This window comes from Melospiza melodia, chromosome 3, assembly GCF_035770615.1.
Source record: "Melospiza melodia melodia isolate bMelMel2 chromosome 3, bMelMel2.pri, whole genome shotgun sequence".
Lineage (NCBI taxonomy): Eukaryota > Metazoa > Chordata > Aves > Passeriformes > Passerellidae > Melospiza > Melospiza melodia.
The window spans coordinates 31,100,898-31,123,458 of NC_086196.1; the positions used below are offsets into that span (position 1 = coordinate 31,100,898).

Consider the following 22,561-nt stretch of genomic DNA (forward strand, 5'->3'; position numbering starts at 1 on the left):
AGAAAACATTCTAAAGGGATGATGGTGCTTAAGATTTACATTTAAACTAAAGAATGCGCAGAAGTTGTACATGTACCATTTAAGTGATTTTTAAAATCCTTTTTAAGTGGCAAAATTTAATTTTTTTAAGAGCAACTGGAAACTTTGCCATTATGTTACTCAACCAGTGGTCTTAAGTGTAAGTACTCCATTCCATAATACAAAGGAGACTGGGTATTTTGGAGGATGGTGGTGTTCATTTCTTTTTTTGCTTCTTTCATAGTAAGAAGGATTATATTCTGGTTAGAGTCATCTCTTAAATTCTGACATACATACTATTCACAATTATAAATGGGTAAAAGTTAAAGCTCCTCCTATCATGGAGACAGAGAAAAAGGAATTGCATCAGTCCTTTTAGGGTCTTCCAATTAATATGTCACTGAGTGAAACTGATATGCACACAGAAGTGCAGCCACATCCCTCCAGCCACCTCCTTGGACCAGTAATTTATGCGATTAAAAAGTCCTCAAAATTCACGACAGCTGTGTTACATCAGTGTATTACTAGATCCTAAATGCCAATTATCTGCATTTAATAATAATGCATTTTTAAACAGAAGAGTTGATTTACAATGAGAGAAAGCACACAATGCTTTTAAGGGCCAACCTTTTCCCAGCACCCACACCAGCTCTTATTTTTAATCAAAGCTTTACAATGTTGCAAAACTGATTACAAGTTTCTCCACTGAACAGACATAAAATTCCATTTAAACTACATATTTTACATGCAGAAAAATAAAAGGCTTTGAATTTTAAACATTTCATCTCCAGAAAGCAGCTTGTCCTCTAGCCAAACAGACTTGCATGAGTTAGCCTTACCTGGAGCCATAACTTGTTATTCACTGCATCTCTCCCTGTAGCAATGCACTGAAATGTAGCATTCTGCCCTGCATTGACCTCTACATCCCCCAGCCTCAAAAAATGTGGAGATTTATCTGTAGAGAAGGAAAACAAAAATTACAAATAAAAGTCATTATAAAAAAATAAGGGTGCCAGAAATATTATCTCCCTCAACCTCCATGTTTTAACAATCTTTGGCTAAAAAAGAAACAGAAGAGAGAATATTATTTGTCTCATCTGTGTTCAAGGAGTGCTTTCAGTCTTTCCTCTTCTCCCCTGGTGATTCTACTAACTTTATGTTATACATGTGTTATAATAAAGTCTTTTTAAAATAGAAGTCAAGAGAAGGAGATCAGGTGCCAAAATGTCAGCAGCACTTGACAAGAATTATCCCAGAGACTTTTGACTGTATGAAATCCATCATACTGAGAAAAACCCAATTAGCAGCAGCATGCCGCTCAAGCAAATAGATGCTGCTCACGTTATTTGCAATGCAACTCAGAGCTCTTGTTTTGGAAAACTAAACCATTTGTGGCATTGAATATAATATTTCAGGAGCTGACAAATATATTTTTCACACTGAGAAAGGCTGTAGGAAATCTCAGTGGCACAACCACCTGAAGGATTTACTAGACCTACAAAAGCCAACAGAAACATTTGAGGAATGGGCACGTTACACAGCTCACCCACCCTTTTCTCAAGAACAACTAAAGAAAACAGCAGCTGAACTGTTCTTTCTTTGTGCTTACTAAAGAAACATGACGCACAGGAAAAAACATTTAATTGGAACAAACAGGGTTTAAACATCAGTAACAAAAAGAGCTTGTCTGAATACCATAACATACTGATAATGTGCTGGGATGACTGTACCGGAGTGCCTTTTGTTTTGGCACTTCAAAACAAAACACAAAGAGGAGGAAAATACATATGAAAGCCAAATATTGAATCCAAACAGAGCTTTGCTGAGTACAGGCATCAGATAGCTGGGATGGCTGAAATATTAAAAAGGTAACTCACTCAAATACCCTGTCAGCTTGGTAGCTCCCAAGAGCTACGACTTTAAAAGGAGTAGAAGAAAACATGATGCGAGGCTGCCACTGGAACTTTATTATTCGGCATCATTTTGCAAAGTTGGAGCAGGATATTGTTATGTCCTGGTCATTTCAGAAAGCAATTAAATTATCAGCCATGTGGTACATTAGAATGAAATCATATTTTAGACAGGGTATTTCTAGGAGAAGATGAGAAGAGTTATACAGAAAGAAATTGCAAAAAAATTTTGATAACAAGTGCTAGAAATGCACAGTAACAATTTCTTCCTCACAACCTTTTATTTGTAGAATATTCTCACTGTCATAACTTGTGTTTGCATGCATGCAATTATTCCCCAGGATTAGCAGGGAAAGGCAAACATAGATGCCTGAAGCCTGTCCACAAAACAATAAACAAAATGCAATCTCCCAGTAGTTCAACAGCCAGAAGCCTTTTTTTTGTTTTTTTTTTTTTTTTAATCTATTTTGTCTGTTTCGAAAAAAAAGAAAAAATAGGGGTATAAAATCTGATGAACCTCCTACAAGCATCTGCCAATTCAGTTTTCTTTAATCAGTGAGTATATACATTAACATTAAAACCCATTTTGATTATACACACCAACTGTGTACGAGTGAAAAGACTTTGAAGAAAGCCCCTTTTTTTTATGCCTGTATAATTTACTTCTGGCAGAAAAGGATTTCACCCAGGTAAATCACTATCGCAATCACATTTCTTCCTGGAAGCTGCAACAAAAATACTATTGAAAGAACAAAGAATATCAGTGATCCAAATGATGAAAACTGAGCAGTCCACAGCAATATCATATATGTCCTGAAAAGACAGAGAAAAATGCAGCTCTTAATCATTACTTACCGCAAGGGTAACTCAAGACCTGGATGTCATCAATGGCAATGTAGCCATTTCTTCCATCTGAGACTTCAGCTTCAAATATTACCTGTCAAAATGAAAGAAAAAATGTTTACAACACTCATTTCTACAGAATTCCCCCGGTGGCAAGCGTGTAGATATAAGACACGTTGCCTTTTTCATTTAGTTGAAGTTCCTACAAGGTTTGACAACTGAATGGAATATTTATTAGTCAGTGTGGTGCAGTTCCATACCATTCATATACATGGCTTGCTTTGGATTTGCTGCTCATAGCACACCAGAAAAATACATGTTTAACTGCATACTGCTTTATCTCAGCTAAATGTGCAAACATGATTCAATTCTGAAAAAAAAGCCATTACTTTCAGACAGGTTAGACATCACAGTACCCAGGTGATCAACCAACTTTAAGAAAAATTTGTTTTCTTCCTGGGGGTCACAATATAGTCTCCTGTAAACCTCTGCAGCTCAGTTGCACAGGAAAACACAGAAATAGTGCGGCACTCCCCAGTGGCAACAAAATGAACAGCTGTGACATGAGATTTATGCAGCTGTCATTAACTTCATTCTTCCTTCTTGCAAGGCAGTGAGGAAAATCCTATGTATGAAGAAAAAGAAGACACTGTCTTCACATCCGGTGTCTTGTCCCACCCAAATGGGCCGTTAATAACAAAGAATTGCTTGGTGGTGGTTCAGAGAGTTCCTGAAATTGTGCTTTGACTGCAGAAAGAAGATGCCTGTGGGGAATGTATATTTTGATAGCACTGGACTATAATCCTTCTTCTAGTTTCTCCAGACATTCTTGCTAAGACTGCACTTCTAGCCAATTTCTTTTTTTTCGTTCTAATTTTATTTGCACCCAAATGGAATTTAGTTACAAGAACCACTTCATTCTCTGCCTCTTGCTCCTGCCTTGGCCAACAACAGCATGATGGAAATTAATTTAGTGTCTGGGAGTCCTACTTTCATAGTGTGCCTTGTCCATTGACCTTTCTGACCAGAGCACTGTTTGACAATGTCTACCCACCCTTCAGGCATTTTCAGAGAGCTGGCACTTGTTCCCAGTAACAAACATCAATATAACTATCTTTAATTCTTTAATAGTTTGGATTATATATATTTTTTTTTTGTTTACTTAAATGGCTGCATGGTATGGAAGACAACTCAGTAAGAAAGAAACATTATATTTAAAGTCCTTCTGACAGACTGGTTTATTTAAAGCAAAATACAGTTCTATAACATACACAAACTCTGAAAGTCCGTTGTTTCTCAAAGTCTAGTTAAGAAATTTGTGTGCCAATTCTATGAACTGAACTAAATTTGCACCTCATACTAACTGGGTTGTTATGGATTCACTTGGAAATAACTTAGATCCAGTTCTCAGGAAAGCTCTGGCTATATAAGTGTGTCCTTCTCCTGTGTGTTGATGCCTTCATACACTGGGAGTCAGAGGACAGAAAGCTACACTTCTTGGGATACTGCTGGGAATTAATTTACTTCAATTTTTTTCCCCTCTGCTAGATGCATTTTAGTAATCTCCACCCTGCAGGAGTAGGAAGCTATCAGAAAAGGAGAAATCCACAGCAAATAGAAAGATAAAAGACATGGAGAACCATGAGAGGAAGAAAAGTAACAAAAAAAACCCCCAGAAAACATGGAGAAACATGGAAAGATAAGAATTTATGCAAAGTTATAAGGCACAAGGTTCCCAAGGTAAGAAAAAAAAATGCAATAATTAAAAAGACAGATATTAGAGCACTAATATTTCATATATATAGTATCATTTTTATATTCATAATTGGTACAAATACAACTATGAAATATTCATAACTATGGATGAAATAAAGCAAAAAACTGCTGCTCAGTTAAAAAATTATTATCAGGCTTTAATTTGATAACATCTGTTCACATTTAAAATGGGAAATGGAAAAAGGCAATTGCATATATGGGTGAAAACAGCAGTTCAAAATGCTGACAAGTCAGGCAAGAATCTGAAGTAGTTCTTTTCCTCAAATACACAAACTTCTTGAGAAAAAACAGATTGTTGAGCCACTGCTTTCACCAGAGGGGTCTTATCCTAATAAGACACAAGTCTTCGAGAGTGAATCCTGCACTTCATCGGCACTGCTCTTCAGTTTGCAGTCCTAGAAAGAATGGCTTCGACACTTTTGTTTTAGCTGAAAAATAATTCAGATTATCACTCTCAGCAGAAAACATTAGCTGTCTGCGCAACCATAAATGTCCTTCCACTTATTACACTTATTGCATGTCCATATAGTGCACTTCTGAAAGATGCTCACTTTCTTTAATGGAGAAGGGAGAGAAACTGTTTCCAGGGGATGAATTGGGCTGGCACAGAGCAGGCTTATGGAGACAACTATCCTGTCTCATTTGTACTAGAACTGACACAATGAATGAGAATGGCAAGTGCTGAATATTTCAGTTATTCAAATGCTACTCAAGGGAATCAGACTTGGTCCCAGAATGTTCTACATAGTTCCAAGATGATACACAAGTAGTCATTTTCTTCTCCAAATAAAATTGCATATCCTTGCTCATGAAGCATCTACATTCAGACACAAATTAAGATCCAGGGCCAGAACTCCCTGAACTGGACACACTCCTACGTATTTAGTCATTCCTAACGTATTTCTTGTCCATATACTAGGCCATTTTCTCCCAAAAACCATGCAAGCTTTTAGTGAACACAGTGTCATTTGGAAAAATCTATGGGTTTCCTATTGACAGCATTAAGAGAGATTTCCACTTGTATGGTTTATACCAGACTTCATTTAATGACCCAAATCAGTGACAAATTGATCCTAGCCAGCCTTGTATATTATTCACAACTTTGTAAACCTCTAGTATATATCCCAAATGTAAATGCAAAAGTAATTTTGTCTCAAATTTGAAGAGTCCCAGATTGTTCAGCCAAACTCATAGAAAAACCATTTCCTGTTCTTTGATCATGCTCATCCTTCTCTCTAAAGCTCTTTCTAACAACAATATAGTCTTTGAAGATAACGAGAGCAGAGTTGGCACACAGTAATCAAAACATAGGTGACTCATAATTTGTACAACAGCTTAACACCATTACCTAATTTATACTGAACTTATTTAACCATTCTTAACACTTTATTTTCTTCTTTTGACCATCACTGGGCTCTATGCTGATGTTTTTATGAACCCTGCGATTTTGCTGCAGAGTGGCAATGGCAAGCTTCCACTGAGTCCATCATTCTGTGTGTGTGAAATTTAGATTCTATGGAGTGTGCATTTTTTTTACATCTCATTATCAACACTAAAATGTGCCTGTCATTTTATTTTCCAATCACTTTCAGTTGGCGAGTCCTTCTACAAGATCTCATCATTACATACTGTTCCTGCAATTTCAGTGCAGCTTTTACCTACAAACTTCTGTGTTTGTACTGTTTTTTGGCACCCACTGTGGTCCCATATGAACATGATGACACAATTCTGTATCTAAGGAAGTATCTCATAGAATGTCAGCTTGGCTTCACTATAGGCTTGTGCAGGGGGACATTTGGAAATCTAACTAGATCTAGATTCTGTTAATCACATCACTCTTTCCTATAAACTTGTCATCTGTAAAGGGCTACAAGCTAAAAATTAGGTGTGAAAATGATAAGAAGAACAAAATAAAAATAAATAAATAAATGAAAGCTGTTTTGGTTTAGGCACTGGAAAACAACACATACCTTTTCATATCCCAGCTCCAAAATTCAAAAGATGACAATCATTATTTATCTAATATTATTCCAGAAATAAACATTTTTGACCAATTTAAATACTCAACAGTGTTTGAACGCAATGGAAAAAGTAGTAATTATTACAGCAGAAACTCCTACAGGCATTTAGTTATTGAAGTTTAATGCTTAAGAAATACTTCAACCTCCACATTGTAGGATGCATTGTTAGGGCTGTGAAGCAATCATCACAAAGGCTAAGCCTGCACTTGCAGAAATATAAGAAATGTACTTCTTAAGGACTGGCCTCACCGAATTTTTAACTCTTGTCAGGATCCAAAAGTTTATGTACCATCCTCATTAGCTCATTTGAGGCACTGATCGAAACAAGTACTCCCAAAGCATACCTAGTCAATTAATGTAGTCAGAAAAGAGAGAAACCAATTTTGTAACCCAAAGTCTACCCTTAGGAATACAATTCTTCCTAGGCTTTGTAAAAGTTGTTTTCTTGTAAGCAATGCAACATCAGCAAGAATGGTGTTTTCAGCAGAATTTGGAGACAAGGACAATTTTCTTTGTCCTTTCTCCACTTGACTAGTTCTGACCAGTCATGGTAGCATGGTAGTGAAGGACGCACCATCTCCCAGTTTTGACATCAGTCCTGCCACATCATCATATATAGAAAGCAATGCCTCAGTTAGATAAAAGTCAGCATTAAAAGGTTTAGTTACAATAGAAATGTAGTGTTTCACTGACAATTTTTTCCTGCTAGGCTCTAATACATATAATTACGGAGAGATGAAGAAGAATTGGAGATAAAAATATAAGGAAGTTTTTAAAAGGAAAAATTTAGATACTGTAATTTCCATAAAGCATTCAACCTACAACATACTTTTTTTCAGGCATAGTAGGGTCTCTACTAGCTGGATTATCTGAAATCCAACCTGTACATGGATGAATTCCAGTGCTTGGTGGAAAGGTGTACGAGAGAGCTGTGTGCAGACAGAAGTTAACACATCTGTGACAAACCACAGTAAAACCAGAGTACAGCACAAAAAAAACCAAAACAAACAAGCAAAACCACTGAAAAACAAACTACAAAAAAAAAAACCTACAAAAACAAACAAAAAAACCCCAACCAAACCAAAAGAAGCAGTGAAATTGTATCAACAAACTTCACCAGATGTGTTATATTAACCTCATCAGACATAAAACTTCAGTCTTTCATAAGAATATAAAAAGAAAGCTTTAAAATTTTTTTCTACTTCATACACACCTCTTTCTTTCATTATTTTTCAGTTTTGTAACAGCACAGCAGGGTATTCCAGATATACCCATACCTAGTACTTGCAATAGAATTGATAAAGGTTAAACAGCACATAGAAGAAAGTTTGTTTTGCAATAAAATGATTCTCTGCAGATGAAATGCCATGTAGAGCAAGACCAATTATAAAGAAAACAGTAACAAATCCTATTCACTGACATGTTTCTAGCCCTATTCAATGCTTTCACAGTGTTAAAGGCATTTTAAAACACTGAATCAAAGGTTTTAATTACCAAGAAACGAAAAATTAATATAAACATCAAAACAGTGTCATGTTACAAAATACAACGCTTAATGGAAGCTAGCTGAGAGGGGCAGCTAAAGAAATTTTATCTAACATACAAAAATTTTGTTGACATAATAAAAAGCATTTCCCTTGTGAAAGTTACAGACAATTTTGCTGAACTAATTTAGAAATCATGAAAACATAATTAATTCCACTTGAATGCTCAAGCAATCCTGTGAGGCAGCCTTTGCAGCTGACATGACCCAGGAGAATTTTAGCACAGCAAATCAAACACTTGGGTGAAAACTATGGAATCTCAAGTCTGCCAGGCCAGCTAACACCCAATTACTTCTTTTTTCCTCAATAAAACACCTCCTGACATTGGAAGCCAAAGGAGTTAAGGCTATCTTGTCACTGGTATCTAGCTCAGCTGGTCATCTCAGATTCTTTGACCATCTCAGAGTCACCCACAAAGAACCCTGACATTCACAACTCCTCTCATCCCTAAAGTTACATTAAAGTTTCACTTGACACAGGGAAATATGTACTACAAGATTCATCTCTATTCGTGCTCTCTGGTGAAGAATCACACACAAAAAAACCTTCAAAGGGTCCTAAAGGGTGATCTTTAAACAATTTATTAGTGGTAAGTGACCTAGCTACCTATTCAAACCCTGAGGAAAAAAAAAAAACAAACAGAAAAAGCCACACAACAAGCATAAAATCATCTCTTTGTGTGAAAGCAAGAACTGTAGGTTAGGTTTTGTTGAGCTAAACAATTCAAACATGATGAGAACTAATAACAATGTTTTACTTCCACAAACAAGATACATGTTCCAGAAAACAGATAATTAATATGAAGCATAACAAGCCTTTGGAAGGACCTGTATGACAATTGTCTGATGGCAGGAAAAGCTAGCAATTAGACTCGGTGACCCTGGAAACCATGTGTGTTAGCAACACAGTGAACATCAGAAAGGAAAAAAAAATCACATCTCTGCATTTATCTTTGCTTCCTTCTTTCAAGTTACTTATGCCAAATATTTCTAGGCTCCTCCTAGAAAATATCTGGATGAAGCACCACACATGGATGAGTTACAGCTACTCTGGCTTTGGAGCAGTAGTAGTTCATCATGTGGGAATATTTACAGTTTTGTAAAATCCCACCCTGCTCTTGACTGACTGAAGAACTTGATAAAAAATATCCTTATGTAGCCCATAAACACCAGATCATCAAAAACCCAAAACATTTGTTTAAGGGTGGAAGCTCTTACATGATTCAGATTTTAAAATAACAGTAATGACACGTACAAAAGTATGACTCTTAGCCATGGGCAACAAAATATTGATTACACTGTAAATCACAACATTTAAAGGCTAAAATTGGGAGAGCAGCAGTAAGAGACTAGTTAAGAACCCACATGAAATACTCAGGGCTTTGCTTATTTTTGTGATAGACTAAAAGCTTAAGGAAACTCTTCCCAGTAGCACAGAAGCAGTCCTTTGGAACATGGGTAGCTACCTGAAAATGCAGGAATGCAAGTTTGGCATAATGCCACTTCTCCAAACCTAGAGCAGAGGTCAGTCCTTTTTGACTTCCAATGACCTTTGGGAATTCCCTATAATGTGGAAAATTTTTGAGCAGGACTTGATAACCCACAGAGTTACCTTTGAACTTCGACCATTCTGATTTTCCAAAACTGTTGTCCTACAAAATAGTTTTATTTCACTTACATTAAACAGAAGGGCTTAAGTTCAGTTTTGACTATGTATTTTCCAGATAACTCACTATGGGTTGGATTGAATATAATCATTTTCTCTGTAGAAACTGTTAATTGAAATGTTTCATGTATGCATTTTACAACTTTTAATATTTACTAGATGTATTCAGCCAGAATGCTGGCTACCAACTAGCACCTGCTGGTTTTATGATGATTCCTGCCTATGAAACATTTGTGGGATGATTGAAGCACTATTTGAATAAGTCACCTGGAAAGGTTTGCTATCCCCTTCCCTAATAACCTAGTAAAAATATACTATCATCCATCAACAAAGTTCTGAGCTGTAAAATGTTCTCCAGCAACCATTTTTAGGCACAGAGAAGCAGAGACACTGCTTCAAGGGACAATGCAATGTACTTCCAATAGCCTTGCCCTACCCTCGGCACTTGTAGGGTGAGCTCACAGATACTTCCCTGACAAATGCTGACATATGAATAGGCAAGCTTTTTGATAATGAAAAAAAAATGTGCTAATTCCCATATTTCCATGTGAGAATCCAAGCCTAAATGATCATGCTGCCCTGGACTATGGAGTTGACTCCATAAATTAACTTGTATGCTCTTTTTGATACTTTTTTCTTTTTTTTGTATCTCAAAGCTTTTCTGTGTTTTGTTTTAATGGACCAGAAGTTTAAGAGGGTAGTCATTATAGTCTTTTAAGTGATGACAGTTTATTAGCAGTAACTACAAGCCCAGCAAATCCATATATTTATCAAGGATAATCATAGGGCCCTAATTTGTAGGTAAAACAAGTGCACAGAAAAGACAGAGCAAGCAAGCTTTCCAGAAGCACATTACTGCAAAGAAATCAAGTATAAAATGGCCTTTGTCACAGTGAAGCAAAGGAATGCAAGCTAAACTTTGTTAGCCATTATTTATTGCTCCACAGTAGCTTTGAACAAATCAGTTTGACAGGTTGCACCTTTAATGTAAGCAGAAAAATTTCCACATAGGGTTAGAATAGAAGAACAACCCCAAGCCACGCCTAATAACTGATTCAACACCTTTATTTTTTATTCCTACTACAACTGAAAGAAATTAATTCGTCATGGTTGGTAAAGTGACAGCAAAGCCTACAAAATTCGTATTTGTCAATGAAAAAGCAGAAGAACCAGGTGGTTTTTGAGAGCAGGATACATTGAAATTGAGACCCTGAAGAAGAAAGAGCTTAAAGTTTTGTCTCTGTCTCCATAAACTGACATACCTTAAAAAAAAAACCAAAATGCATCTCCACAGATACACAATGGTGCCCACAGCTTTTACCTCTAAAATTTAATTTTGTGAAGGAAAAAAAAAAAAGGCAAAACACAAAAACTCAACACAAAATCAAAACCACCCCACAAACCCTAAACAAACAAAACTAGCTGCATCTTTCAAAATATATTAACTGACATCCTTGTACATGTCTTATCTAGGGTGTACACTTGGGACCAAATTTTGATGATTTTGCCTTCACTTAGACTACCTAGAGAGCTACAAAGAGAGAGACCTTGAAAAAGTCTCTAAATACTAGATATGCCAGGCCTCCAGATACTAAGATGTAGTTTCAACGAGTCTTTCTGAATATTATCTTCCTTCTTCTGAAAACATTAGACCAACATTGAAACCATTTAAATTGTCACTCCTACTTGGTTATACATAATATCACATGCCTTGGTTAATGAAGTCAGACAAGTCAGATTAATTCCCTAATTTCCTACTTAAAAAGAAACTTGTATTTGAGATTGTGACAGTAAAATATTTATTTTTCAGGGCAGTAAATGTAGTAAAAAAGATAATAAAGAAGACGAAGTAGCAAAAGCAATACCAGTGAAATCTGTCTGTGATGCTAAGTAGATAAACATCAGTCAGGAATGATACCAGATCTACATTTTCCCGCCACTAGCAGCAGACCAATATGTTAAATTAACTCAGAAGGGTTTCTCCAGGTATATTTTCCTGGGATATTTTTAGAGCTTTTAGGCATTGCATCATTAACAGTAAAAGAATTAAATACAGAATCATTGTCGTTTCTTAAATTTAATTTGGAGTAGAAAGCTAAAGGTATTCAGCAACTTATATTCTCAGTTTGCAGGGAGAAGGATGAAGGAGTTACACACTATTAAGGAGCTCAACAAATGAAACTGGATCAGAGCAGACAAGTTACTGACAAGTCAAGTAGGGCACATCACACAAAGATAAAAATTAACCAGACAGAGACTTGGGGCAACGAATTTCCTCTGTCCTCCCTTAAAACCCTTAACTTCAATATATCCACTAAAGTCTTACTAGTTGTTTTCCTTTCCACCTTCCCTATACTATCAATCTGCAAAGACATCTGATACTTCAACTAGCCTTTGAACAAACAAGCTAATCTGAAAAGTCAAACAAAGGAATGATGAATCCTAAATCCAAGAGAAAAGGGTCTCTCTGTTCTCAAAACAAATTCATTTTATATTTTTTAAGTGCTGAAGATTAATACTGAGCAGACCTTTAGGTGTACCACATAAACTATTTCAGAATTTTGCCTACCAAAATGAGTAATGTTTCTGGTCTCTGGTATTGCACTTGAATGTATCATTTTCCTCCACAGAAAAGGGAAGGCAAAAATACTTCCCCAATTAATATTGTCTCCCAAAAGGGAGAAACAACGAAGAATCATTCATAATAACATTCTTTGAATTTTTCAGGATAATGCACCAACTTGTTTGGGTTTTTTTTTTAATTGTTCAGAAAAATTGCTGTGAAACACAAAGCAATTACTATTCTTGAAACACAGCTTAGGTTTTATAATGAGCAGAGCAAACTTCCCATAGCTTCTTTTAATTTGAAACACATATTTTTAACATGCCTATAAAATAATTTTCTAACAGATGGATTATTAAATGGCAGAAAAAGACTGCATAGATGAGTACTAACCTTTCACCTCATAAAATTGCAATTTTTATCTACAATGAGCAGATAAGAGAGAAGGACATCCTTACCAGTAACCTTCAGATAGGTTAAGATAAATTTAAAGCCCAAGATAAACATATTTTAGAATCTCTGTTCTCAAGGTTCATTGTTCATTATTGCAAGCCGTTTTAAGTTATTAAAGATTGTGCCACTGGCTATTAAAGGAAAGTCATAACCTATATTTAAAATGCCCTTTTTTCCACTGAGGGGGCAGGGACATCATCCCACCAGTGGATCCAGTTGATATCTGTATCACAGCACTCTGCATTATGTTCAACACAGTGCTTTTCACTTACATGACATTTTATAAAAGATGACAAAGGCAATTCTTAAGTGGGAGTAAATTAGGGTTTGCGATTGGAATGATGATTTCTCTCCTTACCAGACTGTGGCTTCTGCAGTCACAGCCAATTATCATCATGTTCAGTTCACAAAGGTTTGCAGAACACCATAGGCCACAAGAAATTGCCAACATTATAACACAGCTTTAACAACCACAGACAAATACCAGGCAAAAGCCAAGAGTACATTGCTCCACCACAATAAATACTGAGAAGGCAGTGCCCGTATCTGTCACAAATTCTCTTTTGTTTCCTAGTGGAAAATCCACGTAGGTTTAAATTAGCAAAGTTCACTATAGAATATACATTTATTTTTTGCTCACATTTTAAATACATGTGCAATAATATTCATTTTCACAATTCTAAAGATGAGCTACAAAAATAATTCAAAATCCATCTCTGTGTTAAAAACTACAGACCCTGATCTGTTTACACTACTTCTTCTGGATATCAATTGCCAAAAATCTTTTAAATAAAACTACAATCCTAAAGGTAGTACAAAGTTCAACTACATATACATTCATATACATATTATCATACATATACACATATATATGTATATATAACATCTGGTTATATATACATAATGTCCAAATGAGATACTAGAGACACTAGAGAAGAACAAGCCATCCACTTATAGCACATAAAAATATTTCTGCATTTAGTAATTGATATTGAGATGTGTGCATGAATGTGCTTGCATGAGCCAATACATACTTTGAATTTGGACAAGATATTGATTACAAACAATGAACAGGGTACTGTGTCTCAGCAGATATTAACTATGTTTATCCAGAGATGCTGATAAACTGTCAGACTCATGATGCCATTTTTAATTAGCAACATTTTCATGTATTTTCATAAGTTCCACTGATCCACATAGAGTTACCAGATTCCTTTCTGATTTTCCTTGCATAAAACAGACACAGCTCTTTTCCATGTAACTTTTAGGGTCTACTTCCCACATCTCTTGGCAGCTATGATCTAAAGAATACTGATTGCAATGTGTAATACCTGCAACTGACATACAACACTGAGCAAGCTCATCTTAACTCTATAAAAGAAACACTCCCTTAAGTCCAAGGTAACTTGTACAACACTACCAAAATAAACATGGAGATCCTAAAACAACTTCCAATGTTTTCATTCAATGTCAGACTTTCCAACACCTTTCTTAGGAAATAAAAATCATTTCAGGGAAAAATTAACACATAACATGCTCCTTATGCAAACTTGACTTCTCCTCATTTTTCCTTTCCTCAACAAAATGTTCCCTTCTATCAGGCATTTCTTGACAGCTTTCTGTGTTCCAGACTCTCTCATTTGCCACCTTGCTCCCCTCACGCCTTCCCAGAATACACTCAATTTGCACATGTGAAAACAAGGCTTCCTGCAACCACAGCTCCATGTTCCTTAATTCTCTGTCTATCTTTTCAAAGTTGGCATGTCCAAAAGAATCATTTCACTACTCCATTTCCTTGGTTCATCTTTCAAAGCAAAAGTACCATCACCACGCTGCATCCCTCAATAAAACTAAGATTCATTTCCATCCTCATCTGACAAGCTTAGCATTGTCTCTTCCAAAATTGAGTGCACTTAGCTTCCATAGCACCATTTTCTTTTAGGTCTTCTATTTAGGTATTACCTGAGGTTTCTCTTATTCCTGTAAGCACCGGAGCTTCACAGGAGCTTTACACTATGCTTAAGACTCATTCTCTGCTTCCTCATTGCTGACACCCTGAAACACTAAAATAGCTATAAACCAAAACTTATTTCTATACTTTTGAAATACAAAGTTAAAACGGTGGGGGAACTTCTGGTGAGGTAAGTAAACATTTTCCATCTAAGACCAGATTGAAAGGCCAGTGCAGAAATAAAATAAAAGCAACTATGGGTCTGGAAACACAAGCATCAAGGCATCACAAAGCAACAAAGACACCAAACTAATATTCAGTTGGCACAAATTCCAAACTCCAACTAATTACTCTGTCACATCTTGTGTAATGGGCATGTTTGGTGCTGCCCACTGTTGTCATAATAATGGGTATCACCAAACAGGGAGGAAAAGCCACACACAAAATGACTGTAGATCATACTACAGGTAGTCCTAGATTTTACCTCACTTCCAAAACATCTAGTAATACAAGAGCCAGTGCTGAAAGTATTTTGGAAATAAAATAGTCACAGATTTCATGAGTTATTTGTATTGTTCACATTCTTCAGATTTTCTTCCAATAATCTGTCTTTAATCAGTTTGGAAATTGGAGTGCTGTACTTTCTTTTGCTGCTGCTTCTCTAACACTTTCTCAGCTGATAGTACTTTTCTAAGTTATTTTGCCCATTTTTCCATTTCATCCACAGATATAAATTGTGCTCGCACACACACAGAGGAAAATTCTACTCTTGCTCGATATGAACAGACCATATGTCTGTGAAGGCAAAACTTAACATGAGAGAGAAATATGTAAAAAGCAGTTTCATAAACAGAATTTTGCTTTGCTTCCAAGTATCTTAGCCATGCATTTCAGACCCTCTCTTCTTGCAGCTTCAAGCCAGATATGCCAACCATGTCAGCCAAACCCTAGCCTGAGGTTTCAAGGCATTCCAGTTACAACACTCAGCTCTTTGGATTCCAGAATTCTAAACAGATCTAATCTCCCCACAGTGTTCATACAGCACCAACAATTATATATATTGTCTCAGTGGAGTGTGTCGGCGGCATTCAGGCAATCCCTGTCCTGACACTAACCAAAGCTTGAGGTGTGCCAATTGCAGAAAGCTGATAAAGTCTCCTTTATTGGAAACTAGATACCAGAACACACACACTCACATATGAAACATGCTGTCTCCTCCACTGCACTTTCTCCTCAGCTATCCTGGCCTGAAATGACAACCATTAAATCTTGAATTTAATTGCTCAGTCAGGTAAGTTATACTTTGGCAAAGGATGCATAATAAATAACATGAACAGTAACCAAATACTAATAAAATATTAAATAAGAAGCATTTGTGATATGTAAGAAAATTGGTGTGATTATATCTTGTATCATGGTGGTGTAATGCCCCAGAGAGGTTCAGTTAATCATGTGTCACCTAAAGCAGCATGACTATTACTTCTAAAAAGCAAGCTGAATCTGCAAACTTAACAGTAGTTTTAACTCAATACCCATGTTTACTTAAGACCTCAGCTCATGACATTTGAGCACAGAAGCTCTACCCAGATTTAATTATTTTAAAACAAAACCTCACAAAACCTATCTTTTTTAATTTACTTCATAACATTTGCTGAAATTACTTTTGCAGACCTTGCTTAGAGAACCATAAATATGATTCAGTAACTTTTATGGCCAACTCCTTTATAGGCAGCAAAGAGAAAACTTTTTACTAACAAACACACCAAAATACTACAAAATATTCAAAGACCACCTTTAATTTACCAGCATTTTCTGATAGCTACAATGACTGATATCCCAGTAGATGGCTTCTTCTCTGTTATCAGAATGGGAAATAAACCGTGTACCTTGGCAAAGCAGACTTCCATTTTGATCAAGGTAAACAGTGATAGGACAGGGCTATTCAAAGCATTTCTGTTCCCCTTTCTCACTGTGATTACTGTTTAATAATGGCAGATACGACAAATTGAGTAATAGTCATTCTGTCCTTTGGCATATCTGGCTATCCTTGGCTTAAGCTTAGTCAATCCTGTGCACAGAACCGAAGTCAAACGTCACGGGCCTGACAAAACCAAGTGATGAATAAGGACAGTACAAACTAAAGAAAAAAACCTGTGTGATCCATCTCTGCGCTGTAAACAGGTCTGTGGATGTGAAAAAATTCAAGGTATTTGTAGAACAATAAATTCAGTGGATGTCAGAATATCTAGGGACTCGGGGGCTATTCATCTTGTGCCTGAGAGATAAGGAGAACAATCCCTTACTAACAGTCATGCTTTCTTTTCCTCCTTCCTCTTCATCTTATGCCATTTCACTGTAAGGTATTGAATGCCTCAAATCTTGCATCCAGGGTGGACTCCTGAGGACAAAATGCTTTCATTGTGAGCTAACACATTTATTATGGATATGTCGGGGTATTAACACATACCTGCATGTGCACATAGGATTTTTTCCTGTCTAAATTGCCACTCTCTCTAGCAACATAGAAGATTTCAAGACACTGTAAGAGAGCCTCAATAAAAACTTCTGTTTGCTGTAGAAACTCCATCCACACACAATATAGAGTAGAAAAGGAAGTATACTATTACCATGACAATTGAGTATAAGGAAACATTAACAGATGGTTATAATATCCAAGCTGAATAATTTATTGTTTAGACATTTAGACATGTCTGATTTCAACCTAGAAAACACTTTATACCTTGTATGCAAAGTAAACTTTTGATGTGCACCAGAAGACTGAGGCACTCAATTATTAACAAAAAAAGTGATTCAGTTCCAAGGCTTTAAAGCACAATTCTATGAAGTGCAAAACCCAGAAATTCAGCAGCATCTCTCACTACACCTCAAATACTCTCCTGCTACTATTATGAGTTAAACAAATACAAAAATAGATAACTTGGACATACATTAAAAGACTCTTTTAGATAATTTTGAAAGAAATAACCAAACATATCCTTACCACAAACTTGTGATAGTAGAATAGTCCTTAATTGAAATGGAAATACATATGACCTACAAAAAGAACTACTTTTTAATCATCAAACATTTTAATTTCCAAGGGGAAAATCCAGAAGTACCATTAAAGGGAATGCTTTGGACACTGACACAGGGTGGTTATTTTCAGACAATTATCTTCAGCAGACCCTTGCATCTCTGTGTGATTAAGTTACTACAGCACCTCATGATTCCACCAGCTTACAGAGTTCTAACATAAACCATTACGTTAACTACCACACAAAAAATAGCTCGTTCATTCTGAAGATGCTCTTCCATGCACGTCCTCCATGCTCTTATACATCCATACATCAAAAACTGTAAATATTTACTATGTAGTCTCAGTTGTTACATTTTTATTTAGTTTCAAACTCTTTTTCTACCCAGTGAACAGTGGAGAAGCTAATCAAAGGATAAGATAGAAAGAAATAATCAGGATTTGAGTTTGGTTGGTTTTATGTTTTCCCATTTTCAAAAAAACCAAAAAATATGAGATAAAAATTGTCACTGCAGCAAGAGTTCCTAAAATTGATGCAATGTGAAATTAGGATCACAGCAGTTAGCTGAACTAATTTTTTAGTACGTGCAGCCTGAGGAAAGTGAAAATAAGGAATGGAATATTATACCTATAGAAATTTTCATGCCCTCTCTAAAAACTAACAAATTAGGACTGTATTCCAATATTTACATGTGAGTAAGACTGTTACTGAGATGTCAGACAAGAGTATCTAGACAACACATGCCATACTTCGTACACAAACTTTTCTAGGTAAAAGTTGGGAAAGACACCATTTTAATAGCCCCGTTTATAACAAGGGCTACCTTGACAGGTCAATACAAATAATTTTATACTTAAACTAAATTACATGAAAGTAATTACTAAAATTTCTTCTAAAATTAAAAAAAAAAATCTATCACACTTCAAAATGAAAATTTTTATATTGAATTCACATCATTCTTAATGTGTTGTCTCTTTTAACTTAGCTGTCTTTTTGATCAGTAAGACTAAAGTAGGGAAAAACCCCCAAACCAACCCAAACCTTCCCACTAGGCCATTAATGAAAAGATTTGACAATAAAATGAGGTCAAGTCAAAATGCTTTTCACTGACAAACCAGAGGGTAGCATCCCTTTTCATAGATTATTAGCCAAACCAGTTGCAGGAAGACACTTAAAGAAAAAGACATTCCATAAAAAAAAGGAGCGTAACCACTGTATTCAAGATGATGTCTTCATTTATAAGTTTGTTTAGTATATCAAGTCAGAGTACACATAAAAAGAGATGCGCAATTTTCATTTTTCAAGAAAATCTTATTTCCCAAACCATCATTTTCTATGTTTCCCCTCTCCAGTCTTTCTGGCCATCTCCTCTTTTACAGTTTCTCACCCTCTCTGCAAAGGATGAAAGGATTTTGCTCTCCTCCAAAAGGAGTTTAGAGGGTAGTAATTTGATTTCTTTCATTTAAAGTTCTCCAGTTCATTCATGAAAAGCCATGAAGCTTCTATTCGAGAGGTATTAATATATTTTTTAAACAGATATCTGAAAGCTTCCTATATAAACAATATATTCATTTATGAGGTAGTATAGTAAAAATAAAGTCAGAAGTTGAAACTGTCCCATAGCTGGCAGCAAAAGTTTGGAACAGAAGTTTAAATTACTTAAAGCAAAAATAAATTAATAGAATCATAGAACAATTTAGGATTGAAAAGACCTTGAGATCATCACCTCCAACCATTCTTTATTCACATGCTTATCTGAAAATACCTTTTAATGTCCTTTTAATTCACTCATGCAGGAGCCTGTGTATAAAAATTAAGCATATTAGCTAGGAAAAAAAGCCTGAAATCTTGCTTCTTAACTCCATACACTATTTTCTCCCTGGGAGGTGGGAAAGTCTCTTAACTCATTTCAAAGTTGTCCCTGCCAGCAAAGCATACACTTACTTTGATCCAACCAGCAAGAGCAATTTACTTGAAAGCCACTTTTCAAAAACACATGTGGCTAAATACTCCACTGAAACAAAAAGTCTTCAGCGTTTACTAGGGCAAATTTGACCAATTTACAAACTGACTTCAGCAAATCCAGCAATTACACAGTTCTCTAAGAACAAAGCACTAAATTAACTTCCAAAAGACAAAACAAAATATATGTGAAACAAAAAGCTGTGTTCACACAGCATTTCTGAACGGCAGGCAATCATTTTTTGGCCATTTCCCTGTGCTGTTAATAGAAGCTTCTCGCTGAGCATAAAAATCTTGTCCAACTACAGCAAAGTGTCAGAGGATTTGAAACCATGTTTTCCCCTTGTCTTACACTGCTGTTGTGTGTCACCTGTTGACATGACACAAAAAATGGTCAGGTTCTCCCCTTCCTCCTCGGTGTTCCACAGTCACTTATCCTCTTATCCATTTACAAGCCAAACCTCAGGATCCTTTGCCCATGTCTGGGATAAATTTGCAACCATCACTGGTTTGTTTTCTAGCCCTACCTTCTGGAACTACACAGTTTTTGTACATATAGGGCTTTTCTACCTGTTCTGATTTTTCATCTGTTTTTCACGCTCATATACAACAAATGTGACAATGCTTCTTAAGAGAGGTCTGAAATCCGACTGTCTCAACAGGACAGGAAGCAGTTTGGCAGGCTAAGGTTTGAAAATACAGCCCTGTACACCACTGCTGATAGATGGGACAGGACTTGCTAAAGGAGCAGGTCTGCTGCTTTGCTAACTGACATAGAGAATGTACATGATCTGTACTAGGAAACATGCATCCTATTGTATATTCATGGACCATGAACTCTTACCAAAAGTACATAATTATTCTTGAAAACAAAGGGTATTTTTATCACAAATTAATTCAAAATGCCTGTATCTAAGAGATCAATTATTTTACCTGGTAACATTTACCTATAAGTGATCTACTTTCTATGGTGCTATAAATATACATAGGAGTATTAATGACTACATTATCAGTTAAACTACTTAACTCTGTTCAGTTTTTGGTTTTGGTGTTTTCTTGAAATAGTAGCTCATAACCTGGAGTACCACCTACCTAGAATTATTTCCCCTTATCTAAGAAGGTTCAATGCATATGCTTTAGCACATACTGAAAACAAACATATAAACATTTCTTTTACTGGCATATCAGACTGCTCACATTTATGAAATTATTCTTTTGACTCACTGTCATTCACATTACATATTTTCCCTTTGCAAAATAAGCTGCTTGCTGCTATAAAAATGTGCTTGCTATGAATCAATAAAATATAAATCTTTTTTATACAAATCAAAGACCCATCATATGTCAATGACTGAAAAGAGCACTGTGTAGCAGTTATGTTTTCAACCCACCCATGAAGATCACACACAGCTTATATTCTGCAACCTCCTATAGTGACCAATTCAAGCACATTTGTTGTAAACTTCTGCTTTTTAAGAGTCAGGAAGTGCTTTGCACTCACCTTTTTTCCAAATTTTTCATTCCATACATAGAGAGGAGTTTTGCCTTCATCATGTTCCTCCTGCCTATGTTTCAATCCATTGTGCCAGTGAGGAGCACATTGATTCATTTTTCCTCAAAACCTCCAAGTCTTTTCTCTGCAACTAAGAGCAGCTGGTTTTGCCCAGGTGTCAAGGGTCGGCTCTTGATTTCACAGGACAAGTTGTGCTTGTGAAATATGTACCAGTGATGTGCTCCATCCACAGAGTCAGGATGGTGTGCAAAGTGCAGACAAGGAACTTAATGAAGCTAAATATACAAATTGGCATGAATGGTAACACCAGCACTTAAATTGTCATTTTTTCCATACATGCAGTCAGACTTGTAACTACTGCCTCATCTTTTGGTGTGCACCCCTCAGAAGAATTCAGTTCTGTATTCTCTTGAACATCTTCCAGGCAGTAGATTCAAGGTCCACACTAGGAACTTAGATAGTTTTATATTTGGCTTGCAGCTTCCTTTTCCATATTCTTTTGAAAAACAGGTTGCATATCTATATGCTTATTCGCATACACATATAATTCATGAATGCCAGTCAGAGAAAGCAGAGAAAAGGATCAAAATGTGATTCTACCCACAAAAAAAAAAAAAAAAAAAAAAAAAGCAACCTGTTATCCAGAGGTTTCTGATTAGGAGAGATCTCAAGCTCTAAAAATTTTTTATTATCATGTGCCATTCTAAGCAGCAGTTCAGTGATTTCCATCTCCTAGCTAAGGAGATATATGTTTCCTTAGCCAGAAAATGCTGCCAACAAGAGCACAATGAGAAAGATGATGGTAAATATACATTTGTTTTCCTTTCTGGAAATGATTACTTACAGGACACTAAAAAATAAAGAACTTTTATTTTATTGCTTGCCCATTCAGGATGAAAGATGGTTAAAATGGAAGACCAAAAACTACAGCTCTTAAGAAGACATCTTCTTCAATGCACTAAAGAAAAACAGGAACTAAGAGTGACACTTAGCAAAATGAACACCATTTCATATCTGAAGAACCCTTTAGATTAGAACTTATTCTGAAGTATATGGAAGCTGAATAGGTTGAGAATAGACAATTTTGCCTTTCCTCTAAATGGCTTAAAGCCAAAAAAGTACACTAAACTATTGTAACTTGTATCATTTTACTACCTACAGCATAAGCCTCTCTGGCCTCTGTAAGAATGTCAGAAGTTTATACAGGTATCCTATTAAGTTCTCTCCAAAGCAGAAGCTCCAAAAGCTTCTTGTACTTTTTACTTGACACAAAATATTATTTTTCCTGTCAAAATGTGAGTTGCAAA

General features: G+C 36.0%; 1 protein-coding gene across 7 annotated transcripts in view; it reads right to left on the minus strand.

Annotated features, from left to right (window-relative positions):
* PTPRK (protein tyrosine phosphatase receptor type K) overlaps positions 1-22,561 on the minus strand; it is a 312,897-nt gene that overhangs the window by 204,900 nt on the left and 85,436 nt on the right. For all 7 annotated transcript variants that reach the window (XM_063151154.1, XM_063151149.1, XM_063151153.1 and 4 more), the window contains exons 4-5: positions 2,784-2,865; positions 858-973 (exon numbers count right to left, since the gene is read on the minus strand). In XM_063151154.1, coding sequence (XP_063007224.1) covers positions 858-973; positions 2,784-2,865 — 198 coding nt within the window. The remainder of the gene's footprint in view (positions 1-857; positions 974-2,783; positions 2,866-22,561) is intronic.